The sequence below is a fragment of the Tarenaya hassleriana genome, unplaced genomic scaffold, assembly GCF_000463585.1.
Source record: "Tarenaya hassleriana unplaced genomic scaffold, ASM46358v1 Cleome3, whole genome shotgun sequence".
In the NCBI taxonomy this organism is placed as follows: Eukaryota; Viridiplantae; Streptophyta; class Magnoliopsida; order Brassicales; family Cleomaceae; genus Tarenaya; species Tarenaya hassleriana.
Window position 1 is genome coordinate 1231412 of NW_010966177.1, and position 16038 is coordinate 1247449.

Here is a 16038-nt window from a genome sequence, read left to right on the forward strand (position 1 = left end):
TCTTCCGATATTGTGATCACAATCTCGGAGAAATCCGGCGACAAATTTCGAATCTTTCGGCTATCCGTCCTGTTTCAGACGTCGGGGAAGGTATAATTGTAACAATTCCTTTAGGTTTTGGTTGTTTTTTTATCGTTTGTTTTTGTGCTTTGAAAATGTCTTCGATCGAGATTTCCCGGCGATATGTTGATTTTCAGTTGTTTTTGTGTTATGGAAGTTGTTTCACATTGGAAACTTGATTAATTGTTTTGATATGTCTGACGAATTTCTGGGAACTCAGTCTGTTTTCAGCTAGCTTGACTTGCAGATCCTTTGAATGTTGTGCAGCACTTTGCTTTTAGTTTGTGGCTCTGAATATTTCTTTTTTTTTTCTTTCAATTTTTTGTTCTTTGTTTGCATCTGTTTTCGATCTGCTTTATTGGACTTCTTGATTATCGCAGCCAGTTAATGCGATAAACCCGCTGCATTACGGGTTTGAATTCTTTTTGGTTGAATTCTGCGTGACCGATATTTGATGGTAGAAACGGACCCTAAAATTTTCTTATTCTTGTCGGATCCTGAGAATGTGTGATCTACTTGCTATCTATGTTAAATGCCTATGGTATCATCAGCTTTTGTTTATTGAACGTATCATTGATAAATTGGTTTCTGGTTTGCAGGTATTGTATTTGTAAGAGGGTTTTTGACTGATTAAACTGTCATGAGATTCAGAAAAGGAAGTGAAGTCGAGGTATTCAGCAGTGACGGGGCACCTTATGGTGCTTGGCTACGTGCTGAGATTATCTCGGGTAATGGGCACATGTACATGGTTAGGTTTGATACTTTCCGATTTGCCAAAGATGAGGTGGTTGTGGAGAGATTTCCGAGGAAGAATATTAGACCGTGCCCTCCACAAGTGGAAGTAGCCAGATGGGAATCTGGTGAATTGGTGGAGGTTCTTGAAGATTTTTCCTGGAAAATTGCCACAGTCCTCAAGGCTCTAGGTGGAAGTTATTATCGGGTTCGCTTGCTCGGTGCTTCTGCAGAATTTGAAGTCCACAAAGTTGACATCAGGGTTCGACAATCTTGGCAAGATGACAGATGGTTTCTGATTGGAAAGGTAAATTTCCCTTTTATATGCTACACCCTCTCTGGTCATTTAGTTGTTCTGCTCATGTTGAGGTCTCTTCTTCCTCCATTAAGATTTCTCACGTGATCATTTGACCCTAAACTTATGTTGTCTCATTTTTCCATTCCCAAGAATTTCTTCTTCAAGTTAATGGTCTGCATAACTTCCTGACCGCTTAAGCATACTGTGTTTGTAATAAATTTTAACAAATTTGTGAATGAACCTTTACCTTGACTAATTGTTATGTGATCGTGCTCTCAGGTTTCTGGTTCTTTGAAATCCTCTACACTGACAGGATCGGATGTTCATCAGAAGCCTCAGGCCCTTTTGAACAATCCTCTTTTGCGGGAGCCTAGGGTTGCCTCTTCTAAAATGTTAAAGAGGGTGTCACCTTATTGCTGGTCGGAGTGTGCTGAATCATGCACGGGGAACCCCAGGAAGAAACGATCGGTTGAGAAAGAGGGTGAACAACACCGTTATCCTTCCTTATCATTGCAAAAGGTAGATGCTGTTGCTTGCCGATCTGAAAATTTGGGTAAAAAACGCGCTCAAGGTTCCTTTAAGAATGACAAAAATGGTTGCTGTGAAATGGTCAGGGTAAGATCAAATGGGTTGAATGAGTGTGTTCGTGCAGGAAACACAGAAGCTAATGGTTATGATAGTGATGCATGCTCGGTTGGTAGTTGTAGCGTTGTTAGTTATAACGAGAGTAATATGCCAACTTGTATGCTAGACGGGGCTAATCAAGATGCAGATCCTGCTAGTAGTGATGCTGAATCTTCAAGTGGACATGGAGAAGAAAGACAGAATTCTTTGGCAGATGATGAAGCGGCAGAAAGGTCCCATCGATCTGAATTATACACTTACCGCAGTACTTTGGGAGAATTATTTGCTTCTGGGCCCTTAAGTTGGGAACAAGAAGCATCACTAACTGATCTGCGACTGTCCCTTAATATATCAGATGCTGAACACTTGACGGAGCTAAGAAATCTAATATCTGCTGGTTCCCGCAGTCATAATTGTTAGCATCAAACATGGTTCACTCTTTTCTTTTCTTTGATTCTTATTGTCAAAGTCTTATCCTTTTTCTTGGCCATACTTGCCTGCATCGAAGAATCAACTGTCATATGTGTTCTTTTTACCGAGGAATTTTATATTGAATGTATAGACAGCAGAAACTTGCTACCTGAATAGTATGTACGGAAACACCATCTAGAATGAAATTGTTCAAGGCATGTTGCGGTGTTTTTTTTTTCCTTTTACTTTGTCTACTTTTTGTTTAAGTTGTTTTGGTACATTTTATCCCATATTCTCCAATTGTAAAAGATCAAGCAAACGTATTTTAGCTTCTGATTGCTGTATCTGCCATCTTTCTCCCTTTTAGTGATGCCTTCACTTGTAGAGTCTGATCATTTTGATAATGCCGCTTCGGACATCAATGATCTTCTCCTACGTTTTTCAGGAGCAGTGTCGGGGGCCTGCAGACCTTGCTTCTAGAGAACTAACTCTGATACTGGGGTAAAACGGCTTCCCCTTTGCCGTTTGAATGGTGCAATACCGTTCCTGTTCTTCTGCAAAACCAGATAACTGACGTTATATACTGTTTATTCCTTCTCGCTATCGAGATGTTATGGTTCGTTTCAGGTGTTTCGGACTCAACCTTGTCCACATGGCTTAGAAGACTGAACTTTGTGCAGGTTCCAGTCTATGTTTTGCCGATTTTCTCTAAAATTCTGGCTATGTTTTCTTGGGCATGACTGTGGTTATTGGCTCTTAGCTTTCTTAACACATGCTATGTCGTCGCTTACAGGAATAGAAAGCTGTACTGTTTCACATACCTTTGTCTTATTCTGGGTGTTATTGCCTGATGCGTAAGTATGAAACCATAGTCGTCCTAGGTTTGTCTTCATGATGCTGTGTCCGATTAAGAAGAGCATAGATATGTTTTCGATGATATGTCTCGATTCCATAGAATGTAGTCATCTGATCCTGATTATTTTTCATGGTCTATAGTTCATAAAATCAAATGGAAAGTGGAAACATGCACGTCATGTTTCATTAGTTTGTGGCACTTGCGTTCTGGTCATGCTTTGCATGAACTATCTTGGCGAGCCAAAGTCTCCAACTCTGGCGACGCTGAAGTTATTGGACTTTCGGGGTTATGAAACTCCCGAGCTGATTACGCTCCAGGTTGTACAAAGGTACGGCTCCCATTTCATATTCATATTGTGGATGCAAGCGTTACAAGGCTATTCATGGTTGGTTCTATATAGTGCCAAGATTAAGATCAAAACTCTTTATTGTCCTGCTCTGTTTGTAAGCATTTGCTTTATATATATATGTAGACCCGTTATTGCATATATTTTATATGTAGAGGTATTCTATATCTTGCTTTTATGAGAGAAGGGAATTCGCATCCTTATTGGTATTGCCATGTCCGAGCGTGCTTTATGACTTCAAGGAATGTGCAGAAGAAAAATTTAGGATTTTTTTTATTGCAACGGAACCATAAATCTTAAACAAAGCTGAAACAAAAGAAAACTTATTGTTGGGCAATGTGGTGAGAACTCTTCGGCGTTGCAGCCAAAAGATATGATTTTTATGACGCTTGGGGACATACAGGCCGAGAATTCCTCAGACCACGCAAGTAACTCAAATGGGTTTAACCGGGGAATTCAGAAAACCCCATCAGGATTCATATTGGCAGAATTGGAATGGAGTTCTGGAATGGCGACTGTACGAATGGTGATCGTAAAATGCCTGTGGGATTCCGTTAGGGTTCTTGGAAGAATTGAGCAGATTTTTCATGGCTTTGATCGGAGCAGGCTCGGGGGTGATAAATCAGGACGCCCGTGGCAGGGATTTTGGCTTTGTCGATGTATATAGCGACACAGATGATCAGAAACTCCAGTTGGGACCAGACGGACCATTGATGTTCACGGTTCCAACAGTTGAAATATTTCGAACGTTGGTTAAACGCTGTGATGAATTCTAGTTTCTAACATTGGTTAAAATTTGCATTTTATTATGTCATGTCAACTAAATTCGTTTATTTTGATAATCGTAAAAAAGTTAAATGTTTTTTGTTAAATTTTAAAAAAATTAATTTTTTTTTTTTTTTATCAAAAATAGAAAGTTTCAGTGTATTTTTTTTATTTTTTCATAAATAAAAAAACCTTGATTCAATGACTCCGTTGAGTAAAAAAAAAATCTCACGGAGATTCATGCATGCGTACCATCTATTGGGACTATTGAAGATTAAGAAATGTTCACGTATCATATTAATTTTAAAAATCATGGAATTTGGTGAACTATTTGCAATTCATCATATCATCATATTTTTAAAATAAGTGGATAATATTAAGAAATCCAAAAAAACTAGCTAAATAATCAGAGGATTTTTTTTTATCGATCATATCTTACAATAAATTTTTTTTGTTTGCATGAATCATATTTCAAGTGGATATTATTAAGTAATCTAAAAAATTAGTAAAATAATCATAGGATTTTTTTTGGATCATATCTTACAATAAATCTTTTTGTTTGCATGCATCATATTTCAAGTGGATATTATTAAGTAATCTAAAAAATTAGCTAAATATCATAGGATTTTTTTTTCCGATCATATCTTACAATAACTCTTTTTGTTTGGATGAATCATATTTTCTTATATATGTATACACAAAGTATTAAATTTAGAGAATTAGATTAGTGTTTTTTTTTAAAAAAAAAAATCGGAAATAAATTTCAATAATGGGAGAGAAAATAATAAAGCAAAGTAGCTATTTTTAATTTTTGAATTTTTTTTATTTTCTTTAACTGAAAATAATACTCCGAAAATCAGTCGGAGGCGAATTTTGTTAAAAATAACTATATTTATTTAGATAGAGATAAATTTTCTAGATTTGAGAATCTAAAAAAACAATTAAACTTTAAATTATTTATATATTTGTGGCTTGGAGACAAAAAAGGAGGGAAATCGTTGAGAGCGAACAAAGCATGTGTTGTTGCTCCTCTCTCTCTCCAAAACCACAGTAACGTCGTCGAAGACAAGGTAACGTGATTCGAATCACTCCTTTGTTGAATCCAACTCTGGCGACGGCGATCGCGATCGTGATCCACAACCGCCATTGACGTCGGGGAGAGCGAGATTTTGGGTGGAGAGACAGCCATTGACGCCGGAAAAAAGAGGGAGATAGGATCGAATGGTGGAGAAGAAGAGGAAGAAGGTGTGGATATGGGGGGAGAACCACAACAGCGGCGGAGGAGAAGCGGATGTTGCGGAGGAGGAGATGTCGAAGGAAGGGACGGCGAGCCATTACAGTCTGAGCAAAGGGCTTCTTCCGCCGCTCGGAGCCACCTCCCGTTCTTCACGTGACCCCAAGCTCCGCCGCTTCATGATCTCTCCCTTCGATCCCAGATACAGGTCTTCCTCTCATCACTCTGCATATATTTCTTTTTCTTTTTCTTTTGGTAACTCTGTAAATCTCTCTGCATTAGGAGAATGGAAATTACAAACCCTATGCAAGTATACGTATGGGCTCATATATGCGCATTCAACACATACATTCCTTGATTTTGTATATACGAATATCTAGGTGTATTCACGATTCCACTAAATAAAAATTAGGTGAAGATGTTTCTTGCTTTCTGTGATCTCCCCCTCATCTTTGTGCAGCATTGTCATCCTGTTTGTGATGAATCACTTATGGAATGTGAATGTGAATTCGCAGAGCTTGGGAAACGTTTCTAGTGTTTCTGGTGCTCTACACAGCTTGGGCATCGCCTTTTGAGTTTGGGTTCCTGAGAAGCCCGAGAGCACCCCTCGGTATTCTTGATAACGTTGTGAATGGATTCTTCGCCATGGATATCATTCTGAGATTCTTCCTTGCCTTCCTCGACAAGGCAACTTATCTCCTCATCGATGATCCCAAGAAAATAGCTTGGAGATATGCCTCTACTTGGCTAGCCTTTGATGTGGTATCTACAATTCCTTATGAGCTGTTCGCAAGCGTAGTTTTGCATGAAACTATTCAGGGATATGGGATTTTCAGTATGCTACGTCTATGGCGTCTTCGAAGGGTCAGCAATTTATTTTCCAGGTGAACCAATTCTGATAAGATTGATATCAAAGCTTCTCTTCATTACTCGCATTCATCTTTAATCACTGTGTTCTATCAAAATTTCAGGTTGGAGAAAGATAGGAAATACAGTTACTTCTGGGTTCGATGCACGAAGCTTCTGCTCGTTAGTATATGTTCATTGTTTTACTTAAAAACATTTTCGTAAGAGACATTTGATTTGCAATTTATAACGCAGTTGTGGTGGTGCAGGTCACTCTCTTTGTGATTCATTGTGCTGCCTGCTTCTGCTATTCTATCGCCGCACATTACCCAGATCCTTCCAAGACTTTTATGGCACTTTCAAACGAGAATTGGCAACAGGCTCCTTTGTCTGGGCAGTATATTACAGCAATGTATTGGTCCATAACTACTTTATCAACAACGGGCTATGGTGATATACACGGAGTCAACACGAGAGAGATGACCTTCATTCTCTGCTACATGGTCTTTAATCTTGGATTGTCAGCATATATAATTGGTAATATGACCAACTTGGTTGTTCACGTAACCAGCCGGACTAGGAAATTTGTAAGTTTCGTTCCCTTCGCACTAACTACTCATTATTAACGTTCTTTCGAACCACGAAGCAGACAAATTACTGAAGAAATACAAAGTGGAAAATTCATCTCTGGCCACACAACTATGATCTTATATTGATTCATTTTGTCTCTATATTGGCAATTGAGTGATCTCTTAAGCATTTCATAAACTATGTTTTACTTGTGACTTTGCCACTGTTTCAGAGAGATACCATCCAAGCCGCCTCGGGGTTTGCTCAGAGGAACCACCTTCCTGTGCGCTTGCAAGAGCAGATGGTAGCTCATTTGTCTTTGAGGTACAGAGCTGATTCAGAAGGCCTACAACAGCAAGAGATTTTCGATACCCTACCAAAGGCTATTCGCTCCAGCATTTCACATTATCTGTTCTACGACATCGTTGACAAAGTTTACTTGTACCAAGGAATATCGAATGATCTGCTTTTCCAGCTGGTATGTCTTCCTAATGTCTCTACAATGAGGAAACACGCTCGTAATTCACATCGGAATTTAAAATTCCTAACCCTTGATTTTGAAGGTCTCCGAGACGAAGGCAGAGTATTTTCCTCCTCGAGAAGATGTGATTCTGCAGAATGAAGCGCCCACAGACTTTTATATACTGGTGACAGGAGCTGTTGTAAGTATCCTTTCCAAGTTTTCCAATTAACATATACAGGTCGTTTAAGTGTTAAGTTCCTGACACATTTATATACTTGACAGGATATAATTGCACGCGTTAACGGGGTGGAGCAGGCAAGCCTAGTCCTCATCACCCGCTAAGATATTCAATATGTTATTATAACTTGGTCCGTAAACTGAAGCTTTATCTCTCTGACTGTGTGGCCATTGCAGGTTGTTGGTGAGGCTCAGACAGGAGATGTTGTTGGTGAAGTTGGGGTGTTATGTTACAGGCCACAGTTGTTCACAGTTCGTACAAAACGTTTGAGTCAGTTGCTTCGTCTAAACCGTACATCATTCTTACATCTGGTTCAAGCAAACGTTGGAGATGGGGCAATAATCATGACTAATCTTCTTCAGGTTCGTATGAACTTTTACGAAACAGGGTACCAGAACTCATTACCGATCATGAAAAATTTGTAAGGAATATGGTTTTATCTCATAACAGATGATATTTGGTTGGTGCAGCATCTGAAGGACTCAGAAGATCCTGTGATGCAAGGCATTTTAGCAGATACAGAACACATGTTGGCTCAAGGGAAAATGGATTTACCTCTTAGCTTATGTTTTGCAGCGGCCAGAGGAGATGATTTATTGCTGCATCAATTGATAAAACGTGGTTCGAACCCTAATGAAACCGATAATAATGGACGAACTGCTCTGGTGAGACCTCTCTTCCTCTGTGATTTCGAAATCATCCTTTTTTCATTGTAATTTACCGACATGCTTATGATGGGTTTGTTTCTGTGCATTTCAGCATGTAGCAGCATCAAGAGGAAGCCAGTATTGTGTCGTTCTACTCCTAGAACACGGAGCTGACCCAAACATTAGAGGTGATTTTTCTAAGTTCATCAAGAAACAAAATTTTCGAAATCGGTTCTTAAGCCTCTTTCACCCACCTAGATTCTTCGAGTTTCTAAACGAGAAATCAATCAAATAAAAATCTTCATTCTTGCAGATTCTGAAGGGAGTGTTCCCTTATGGGAAGCAATCATTGGGAGACATGGAGAAATTGCTCAACTCTTAGCGGAAAACGGCGCAAGGCTCAGCCCCGACATGGCCGGCCATTTCTCATGCTTAGCCGTTGAACTCAACAGCATTGATGCCCTGAAAGGCATAATCAAATACGGAGGCAAAACCTCGCTTCCTGACAGCAACGGAACCACAGCTCTACACAAAGCTGTCTCGGAAGGAAACATTGAAATCGTGAAGTTTCTATTGCAGCAAGGATCGGATATAGACAAGACGGATATGTACGGTTGGACGCCTCGGGGTTTAGCCGAGCATCAAGGGCATGAAGACATTAAATCTCTGTTCCAGAATCACAAGCCAAAGTCTGTTGTAGGAATACCGGAGGCTCCCGTACTGGGAAAGCCGTTGATGAAGTACAGCAGTGAGCCTTTGGTGCCTCCTCGGAATTCAAGCGATACATCAATGCCTATAACGCCGGAGAGGAGAGGGTCAGACGTTTCTCAGAGGAGGAAGATCAATAACTTCAGGAACTCCTTGTTTGGAATCATGTCTTCTGCCAACACAGGTACGCCTTTTCTCTCTCTCAGGTGGCTTTCCGGTCAAGTAACGGAAATTCTCAGAAACTCCGATGCCCAATCCGATCTATGGGTCGGATACCTGAGTGTTGTTATATGAAATGAGAATTTGAAAATCCAGTATACATTCGAGTAATTGAATCCGAGATCGACCATTATCCATCGATACCAAATGAATGGTAAAAGGATATTTTTCCTTGAGTTTTAAAAATATCACTAACATATTTATTTTGAAAAAAAGTTCAAATTTTTCTAGTTTAACTCACATTCAATAATGGATATTCTCGGATATGCCACTAACAATTCCAAAATCGGTAATATTTTCTGAGAGCCGAGATGTTCGGCTCCGGTTCAAATTACCCAAATTATTTCGGTAAGCGACCCATGTCCATCCCTATAGAGGTGCACTTCCAGAACTTGTAAAATTCCCATTCTTTTGGCGTTTTGTTTTTCTTCTTTCCGCAGCGGAGGACAAGGGAGCGTCAGCAAGAAACCCGCCTACACCAGGTGTTTCAGCGATTTACCCGGCAAGAATTACGATCAGTTGGTCAGAGAATGGTGAAATTACCAGGAAAAAGGTGGTATTGCTACCGAATTCTATGGAAGAGTTACTCGAAATATGTCAGAAAAAGATCGGATTCGTGCCCACGAAGGTTCTTCTAGAAGGAGCCGATGCCGAGATCGACGACATCAAGCTCATCAGAGACGGCGATCATCTCCTCCTTTCCAGAAATGACTGATGAACAAGCGAAGCCTGAGATGAGATTTCTATCAAACTGCATATACAATTTTGTGGGGTTTCTTCCTGCATTCATCGTTTCGTATACGGTAAAGTAAAAAATATACGGAATTCAGTATACCGGTGAATGTACATCTACGGGGTTGGAGCCCGTAAGATCTACTAGCACACTTACATGGAATTGTGTATAAATTCTTTGTATAACATTTTTGGCGTACATTTAAACTAAAATTAAAAAAAAAATGCACAATTGCTTTCGATGATTCCTACACATAATCTGCCCCAAACAAAGATGCAATGAAAAGTGATTCAGATTTTGTTATTACAGGATAGAAAAAAAAAAACTGAAAGCAATCTCAAATCCAAAAAGAGTAAATACCCACAAACAAGATTAGCGAATCCAACTAACATCCCAGAAGCAAAGATCGATGCATCATACATCTTTGATGAAGGGACACGCTCCAGCTTCGTTTGCAGAAGTATTGTAACTAAAACACCATATATAGCCACAGCTTCTCAAAAGATTACACTGGGACAAACAATAAGAAAAAAGAAAACGATGGATTAGGTTAACGATGCAGGTACTTGAGACCCTCGGATTTGTAGGTATCATATCTTGCGAATATTCGAGATTCGGGTAACCGATCACCAATGAAGCCAAAGACGATTGTGACAAGGCCAAGAACCCGGACAGTGGGCTCGAATTTGGGTTTCTCTAAACCATGATAGGTTGGTTATCCGCAGTTATCGGATACAAATCAACATCATTTGAATTCATTCCATATGAGATATGGTATAGTTTTGATTTTGTTAATTGTCACGTACCGCAAAACCTTTCTCCTTTGTTTGGGTTTCGAATACGAATAAATTATATTAATATCCCTACTATTTTAATGTATTTAAAATAATATCTAGGTTTATTTCGTGTAACATTGTTAATATAATTCCAAAATCAATTTAAGTCAATTAAATTTTCAAAATTTCCATCCGAGTCTCAGGTATCTAGGTATGTGAAACCGAGACAATACTAGAACACCCGTGGAGACAAGACCAAGTATCCAAAAATCCGGATACCCAACCTGCATCCAATCCTAATTAACATGGTGTTATGATTTAAGTCAAACCCATATATTACTATCGGTTAGGCTTCATGCTATAAAATGGTTCGAGTATATAAATGCAGCAATTAGAAAACTATGCATCAAATTGAAAACACTAGCAAGGCAATAGCTCCGGGTACCAACAATAGTTAGCCTGCTCGTGTGTCTATCCGAGAGTGAGAGTACTAGAAAATACAATCAATGTTTTTTTCTGGTAAAAAAACACAATCATTCTTATCAGCATTCTATCAAACCCTCTATCGAGATGGACTCGCACTAGGGATCTGGGATGGTATCTCTTCATTAAAACATATCCCTCTGTCACTGATTTCTTTGGCGACGTATTTAGACACCAAATGAGGCTCTCCTACATGATGGCATTGAAGGTTAAACCTGATGACATCGGTTTTTGACGTTATTTTTCTATGGTTTTTGTTGCATTTCACCCATCTTTTCCGTGTAAATCTAGCATTTAGGCCATATGTTGTGCACAAATGTCGTTTTCTTTTCTCTTTGATGCAATTTCAGGAATATTAGCGTAATGCGATGAAAACGGAGCTAAAACGGCGTTTTTGGAGCTTAATTGGACCAATTGGACAATCACGGACGAGCTAAGAAAGATCACAGACTTGTTGCGGACAAGAAACGGACTTTGGAGCGAAAAAAAGAGAATCTTGATGTTGAGAACATCAATATCGACGTTTTATAATATTGATATCGACGTTCTTCAACATCGATATCGACGTTTCCAGCCACATCGAGATCAGATTTTCAGATTTCCAGATCTAGACGTTCCCGAACATCGATATCGATGTTCCATACCTCGAGATCTGAGCAGTCCAGAGGTTGATCTTTTACAACATCGATATCGACCTTCCCAAACCTCGAGATCTGGGCACCCTGGAGGAATATCGATGTTAGAAAACATCGATATCGAGGTTTTTAACGTCAATATTTCGAAATGTCTATAAAAAGACCGTCTAGAAACTAAGGAGGGGTTCGACTTTTGACACATTTTTCGAGACTATTCGAGATTTTTCGGTTCTTGACACTTTAGAGGACGAATCGGAGCGGAGATCGCTACATTTCGGAGTTTAGAGATTGATTATACATCCTATAAGTTTTTTTTCTCTTTATGTTTTGAAATGTTGTATGAATCTGTTGTAGTTTCGTTTTCTCCCATGGATCGTGAGTAGTTCACTTGCTGTAGGCTAGAGATTCTAGCCATGTTATGTATTTGTTCATGTTCTTAATAAGATTATTGCATGTTTTGTTTAGATCTGGTTCTATGAATTGATCTTAATGTTTTTATCAGATTGATCACCTGTATGAATTGACGTGGGCTAATTAATTGCAAAGGAATTTGGATTAGTTAATACCAGAATTCGTTCATAGGATAGATTCAATTATTAATTCTGAACGCATAGGTTGGACTTGATAAGGAATTCTTAATTCGATCTAGGAACTATGACAGCGGACGTTAATGCTGCTAACGTAGACCTAAAGATGCGGAAGCTGATAGGAAAGCGTTAGTTAGAGAATTATGATCCTTGACCTAGACGAATTCTAAATTAGAAGCTAGAGTTTCCCGAACCTATCAACTGCAATTCAATCTATATATCTTAGAGACAATCCATAGTATCGGTGAACCCCCGAACCTACAGTGTTTTTAATTATAGTTTTCTCCCAATCAACCAACTATTCTGCTATTGACCTACGCTAGGATCACCATCGACACCATCACCTCTCGGTCCCTGTGTTCGACCTTGGTACTACATTGAATCCGTACCCTTGCAGAATCGTCTTAGTCTAAGTATTTATTATTTGATCATCCATTCACCTAGATTGACACGATCAAAACCCAAAAAACGGGATCCTTCAAGATATCTTATCTTTCACTATAGAACTCTTCTACTGTTATTACGACCCAATATATCATCAGATCCAAATCTCTTACTCTGATAGAAACCCATAAGTTCCTACGAAAACCATCGGAATGCAAAGTGAGTTGCGTGCACATCCCTTCACGTTGATTTCCAATTGATCCCAAATATCTTAGGCCTTATTCATGTGATAACTTAGCTTTGCATAGAAGTTACAAAGTAGATAGTTCTGTTTACAATATTTATGTCCATTTCTCAAATTTGACTAATTAAACCAATATTCAAATGGTTCGTCTAGGTTCTATTTTAGTCAAATGGCTTCTCGAATTTCATCTTCCATATGGTTTAGGTAAATCGGATTGGGGTTTATCAAATTTTTTCTACATCGAGGGATCAACTTATTTATAGAAAAATGTAGTAACATGGGAATCCCAATAACGCAACAACAACGGTGAACAAGAAATCTACCCAATTTTCTAAACATACAATTATTGTCCCGACAGAAAAGTTGTCCGATACAAAAAAGAGATCACAACTAGAGACATTCAATTCATAATCAACTTACCCGACAACGAAACTCATACAAATAGCAATCTCAAAGTCCAAGACAAAAGGAACTAAAAATCCAAGGCTTCGAACTTGGATTGTTCTTAGTATCAGAAACCAAATGAAGTAGGAAATGAAATTAACACCATTCCTAAAAGAATCAGTTTTTGGTTTTTTTAAAGAAGAGAATCTGCACAATACCCAAATAAATGGATTGTTCTTCGTTTGAAAGAAATAAAACCCACACTAAAACTCAAAACACAGAAGAATCATAGAAGGAAACTAAGGATTAATGTTTGAACGTTGAGTCTTTGACGTACTTGATGAGATTTTTTGAAGTGATACGATGACCCTCGATAGTCGCATCGAACAAACTACTTCCCGTAATGTAAATTCCCCTTGTTGCAAGCCTTCGAATTGTGCTCGTAAAGATTATAACCGAATATTTTTCACCTTATCAACTCCTTCATATGATTTCTTCAAAATTTCCTAATCTTCTTTGGATGTTGTTGCTGAGGCAATAAGCTCGAATGTTACTTCATCATCTCCTTGATATATTGTGAACAACACCTTCTTCTCCATCTGTCGTAGGTCTTTAAATGGTTTATGGCTGAGAGGATAAAAAAAGAAATTTGACAAATATTGGCTATCAGATGACATCAATCTCATAATTTTCATCACAATTGTGCTTGATTCACGATTTAATTTGACATATGTCAATTTTATTATTAAGGAGATCTACAATGATGAAGAGAAGGCCAATGAGAGGATTGGGAGAGTGAAGGCCGCCTTAGAAAATCTTTCGATTATTATAAGTCAAATAGATTTGTTGAAACTCAATCATTTAGTAGTAGTCAAGCATAATTATAAGTGACATCAAGCGGGACTAGCTAGTTTCGAAGTGATAAAGCTTTTAACTGCTTATTTGTTTAAGATGTTTAGGAATTATAGAGACACTAGACTAGACACGATGCTAAGAATAATGAATTGGAAGCCTATTTGGAGCTTGTTCCCGAGAATAAGCATAATACAGATTTTGATGTTCTTTACTGGTGGAAAATTACCGGTTCTTAACATCCCATTCTTTCTGATATGGAAAGAGATATTTTGACTATAGTGGTATCTAGTGGCGGATCCAGATAAAAATTCAATCAGAGTCAAATCATATATATATATATAATAAAAAATTTATTTACATTTTATAATAAGAGAGAATTGGGGCATAATCTTAATTTTTTTAAAAATTTGTTAAATTTATAAAGAATTTAATTTTTTTCCTAATATTACTGGGGGCATGTGTCCCACTCTATAACGAGTGGGTCTGCCTATGGAGGTATCAACCGTTTCCTCCGAGTCCGCGTTTAGTACAGGTGGTCGTGTTATAGATCCATACCGTACCTCTTTAAGTACACGACTTGTTGAAGCCTTCACTCTCATTGTCAACTACCATTTTGTATGAAAAAACCAATAAATTAGAAAAAACCAGAAACTCTCTGATACCATGAAAAATATGTGGAATGATGTTTTTCATTCAATCTCAAAATAATATATAAATAGATGAGAGTATTACATTAAATAAGTAAATCAGATATAATAATAAATATTTCTAAATATATATTTTCCGGATTTGATAAGATCTCCATTATACAATATATCTCATAATATTCTTCAAGATCCGATATATCTCAATACTCATTTGTACACAAGATTGGATTCAAAAGGATTACACAATCACAATACAAGCAATGTTGGATGATATCTCAAACTTTGAAGAAGTTATATTTTTTATTAGTTGATTGTTTGTATATGTTTGATTTTGCATATTCTAAATTAAGTGTTTAATTTTGCGAATTTTTCATCAAAACCTTTATTTGAGAAATAAGCAGGTTATTTAACGGAATGATGAGGTTTTTGTTGATTTTTTTATTCTAACTAATGTGTTCTTGATTTTAATCTAGATGTGTATGTTTTTCTGTTTGTGTAGGTATGTTCCTCATATGTGTTCGAGATTATGATGCATTTTCAATTTGTTTTAGATGCTGTTGAACTTATGAATTTTATGTTTTGAATTTTATTCAAAGATTATTTTGGATGATGATGTATTATGGAGCTCTTTGGAAAGATATGTATTTTGAATTTTATTCAACTTATGATTATTTTGCTCATGTATTTGTATTATATATATATTTGCTCAGTTTTTTTTATTATACACAAGTTCGGATCTCGCAGGTATCCGGTCTCGTGTTTTTTATATCCGAATTATGGGTACCCAAGTTTCTTGAGATAGCTAGAGATCGAGACACTCCAATCAAAAGTAAGACGATACTGAGACCGAAATAAAGATACCCTAAAAAGTCTGGATACCCGTCTCTGTCCATCTCTACCCACCATAGCCGACATTCTCTCTCTAATGGAGGACAAGAATTACCAACAAGAATTACCAACACATGTGATCTGATCAGAGATTTGTAAGATAGTTTAATCGAGTGGAGATGTATGCGCCTGAGAATTAGGGGTGTCAATAAAACTCGAAACCCAAAGTTTGATCCGAGTAGGTCCAAAAAAATTAAGGGCTTGACCCTAATAATATAGGCTCGATCTGACCCGAAAAAACTAGGTTCAAATCGAGTCTGGTCTGAAACTCATCTGACTTGCTTATTTAAGATTAGATTTCTACTTCTAACCGAAATTTCACCACATAACATAACATAACAAAAAAGAATTTCTTTGTGTGATTCAATATATATATATATATATATATATATATATATATTTACA

At 37.7% G+C, this 16038-nt stretch overlaps 2 protein-coding genes across 25 annotated transcripts; both read left to right on the forward strand.

Annotated features, from left to right (window-relative positions):
* LOC104818626 lies at nt 1-4160 on the forward strand. 24 transcript variants are annotated; one of them, XR_772707.1, is made up of 7 exons: nt 1-90; nt 660-1099; nt 1370-1609; nt 2571-2626; nt 2734-2805; nt 2919-2979; nt 3122-4160. XR_772707.1 is itself a non-coding variant. In XM_010548280.1 (6 exons), the coding sequence occupies exons 2-5, from the start codon at nt 701-703 to the stop codon at nt 2792-2794; spliced, it is 756 nt and encodes a 251-aa protein (XP_010546582.1). In that variant the 5' UTR covers nt 1-90; nt 660-700; the 3' UTR covers nt 2795-2805; nt 2919-4160. The 24 variants fall into 24 exon arrangements, 16 of the variants coding, with proteins under 16 accessions (XP_010546582.1, XP_010546583.1, XP_010546586.1 ...); XR_772708.1 differs by having other exon boundaries at nt 2753-2805; XR_772709.1 differs by having other exon boundaries at nt 2571-2657; nt 2753-2805; nt 2919-4160.
* Nucleotides 4161-5092: 932 nt separating this feature from the next.
* LOC104818628 (potassium channel AKT6) lies at nt 5093-9821 on the forward strand. Its single transcript, XM_010548288.1, has 12 exons — nt 5093-5534; nt 5842-6210; nt 6298-6355; nt 6442-6759; nt 6975-7220; nt 7306-7404; nt 7488-7520; nt 7620-7805; nt 7914-8108; nt 8203-8278; nt 8404-8982; nt 9458-9821. Exons 1-12 carry the CDS (start codon nt 5314-5316, stop codon nt 9730-9732), a joined length of 2655 nt encoding a protein of 884 aa, XP_010546590.1. The 5' UTR covers nt 5093-5313; the 3' UTR covers nt 9733-9821.
* Nucleotides 9822-16038: the final 6217 nt, after the last annotated feature.

What these genes read in the sequence shown, in the direction of transcription:
- LOC104818626 (XM_010548270.1), top strand. Translation starts at nt 701, where the DNA reads ATGAGATTCAGAAAAGGAAGTGAAGTCGAGGTATTCAGCAGTGACGGG. An exon ending in GATGGTTTCTGATTGGAAAG is followed by an intron (nt 1,100 to 1,369) that starts GTAAATTTCCCT and finishes TCGTGCTCTCAG; the next exon opens with GTTTCTGGTTCTTTGAAATC.
- LOC104818628 (XM_010548288.1), top strand. Translation starts at nt 5,314, where the DNA reads ATGGTGGAGAAGAAGAGGAAGAAGGTGTGGATATGGGGGGAGAACCAC. An exon ending in ATGATCTGCTTTTCCAGCTG is followed by an intron (nt 7,221 to 7,305) that starts GTATGTCTTCCT and finishes TTGATTTTGAAG; the next exon opens with GTCTCCGAGACGAAGGCAGA. An exon ending in TCATGACTAATCTTCTTCAG is followed by an intron (nt 7,806 to 7,913) that starts GTTCGTATGAAC and finishes TGGTTGGTGCAG; the next exon opens with CATCTGAAGGACTCAGAAGA.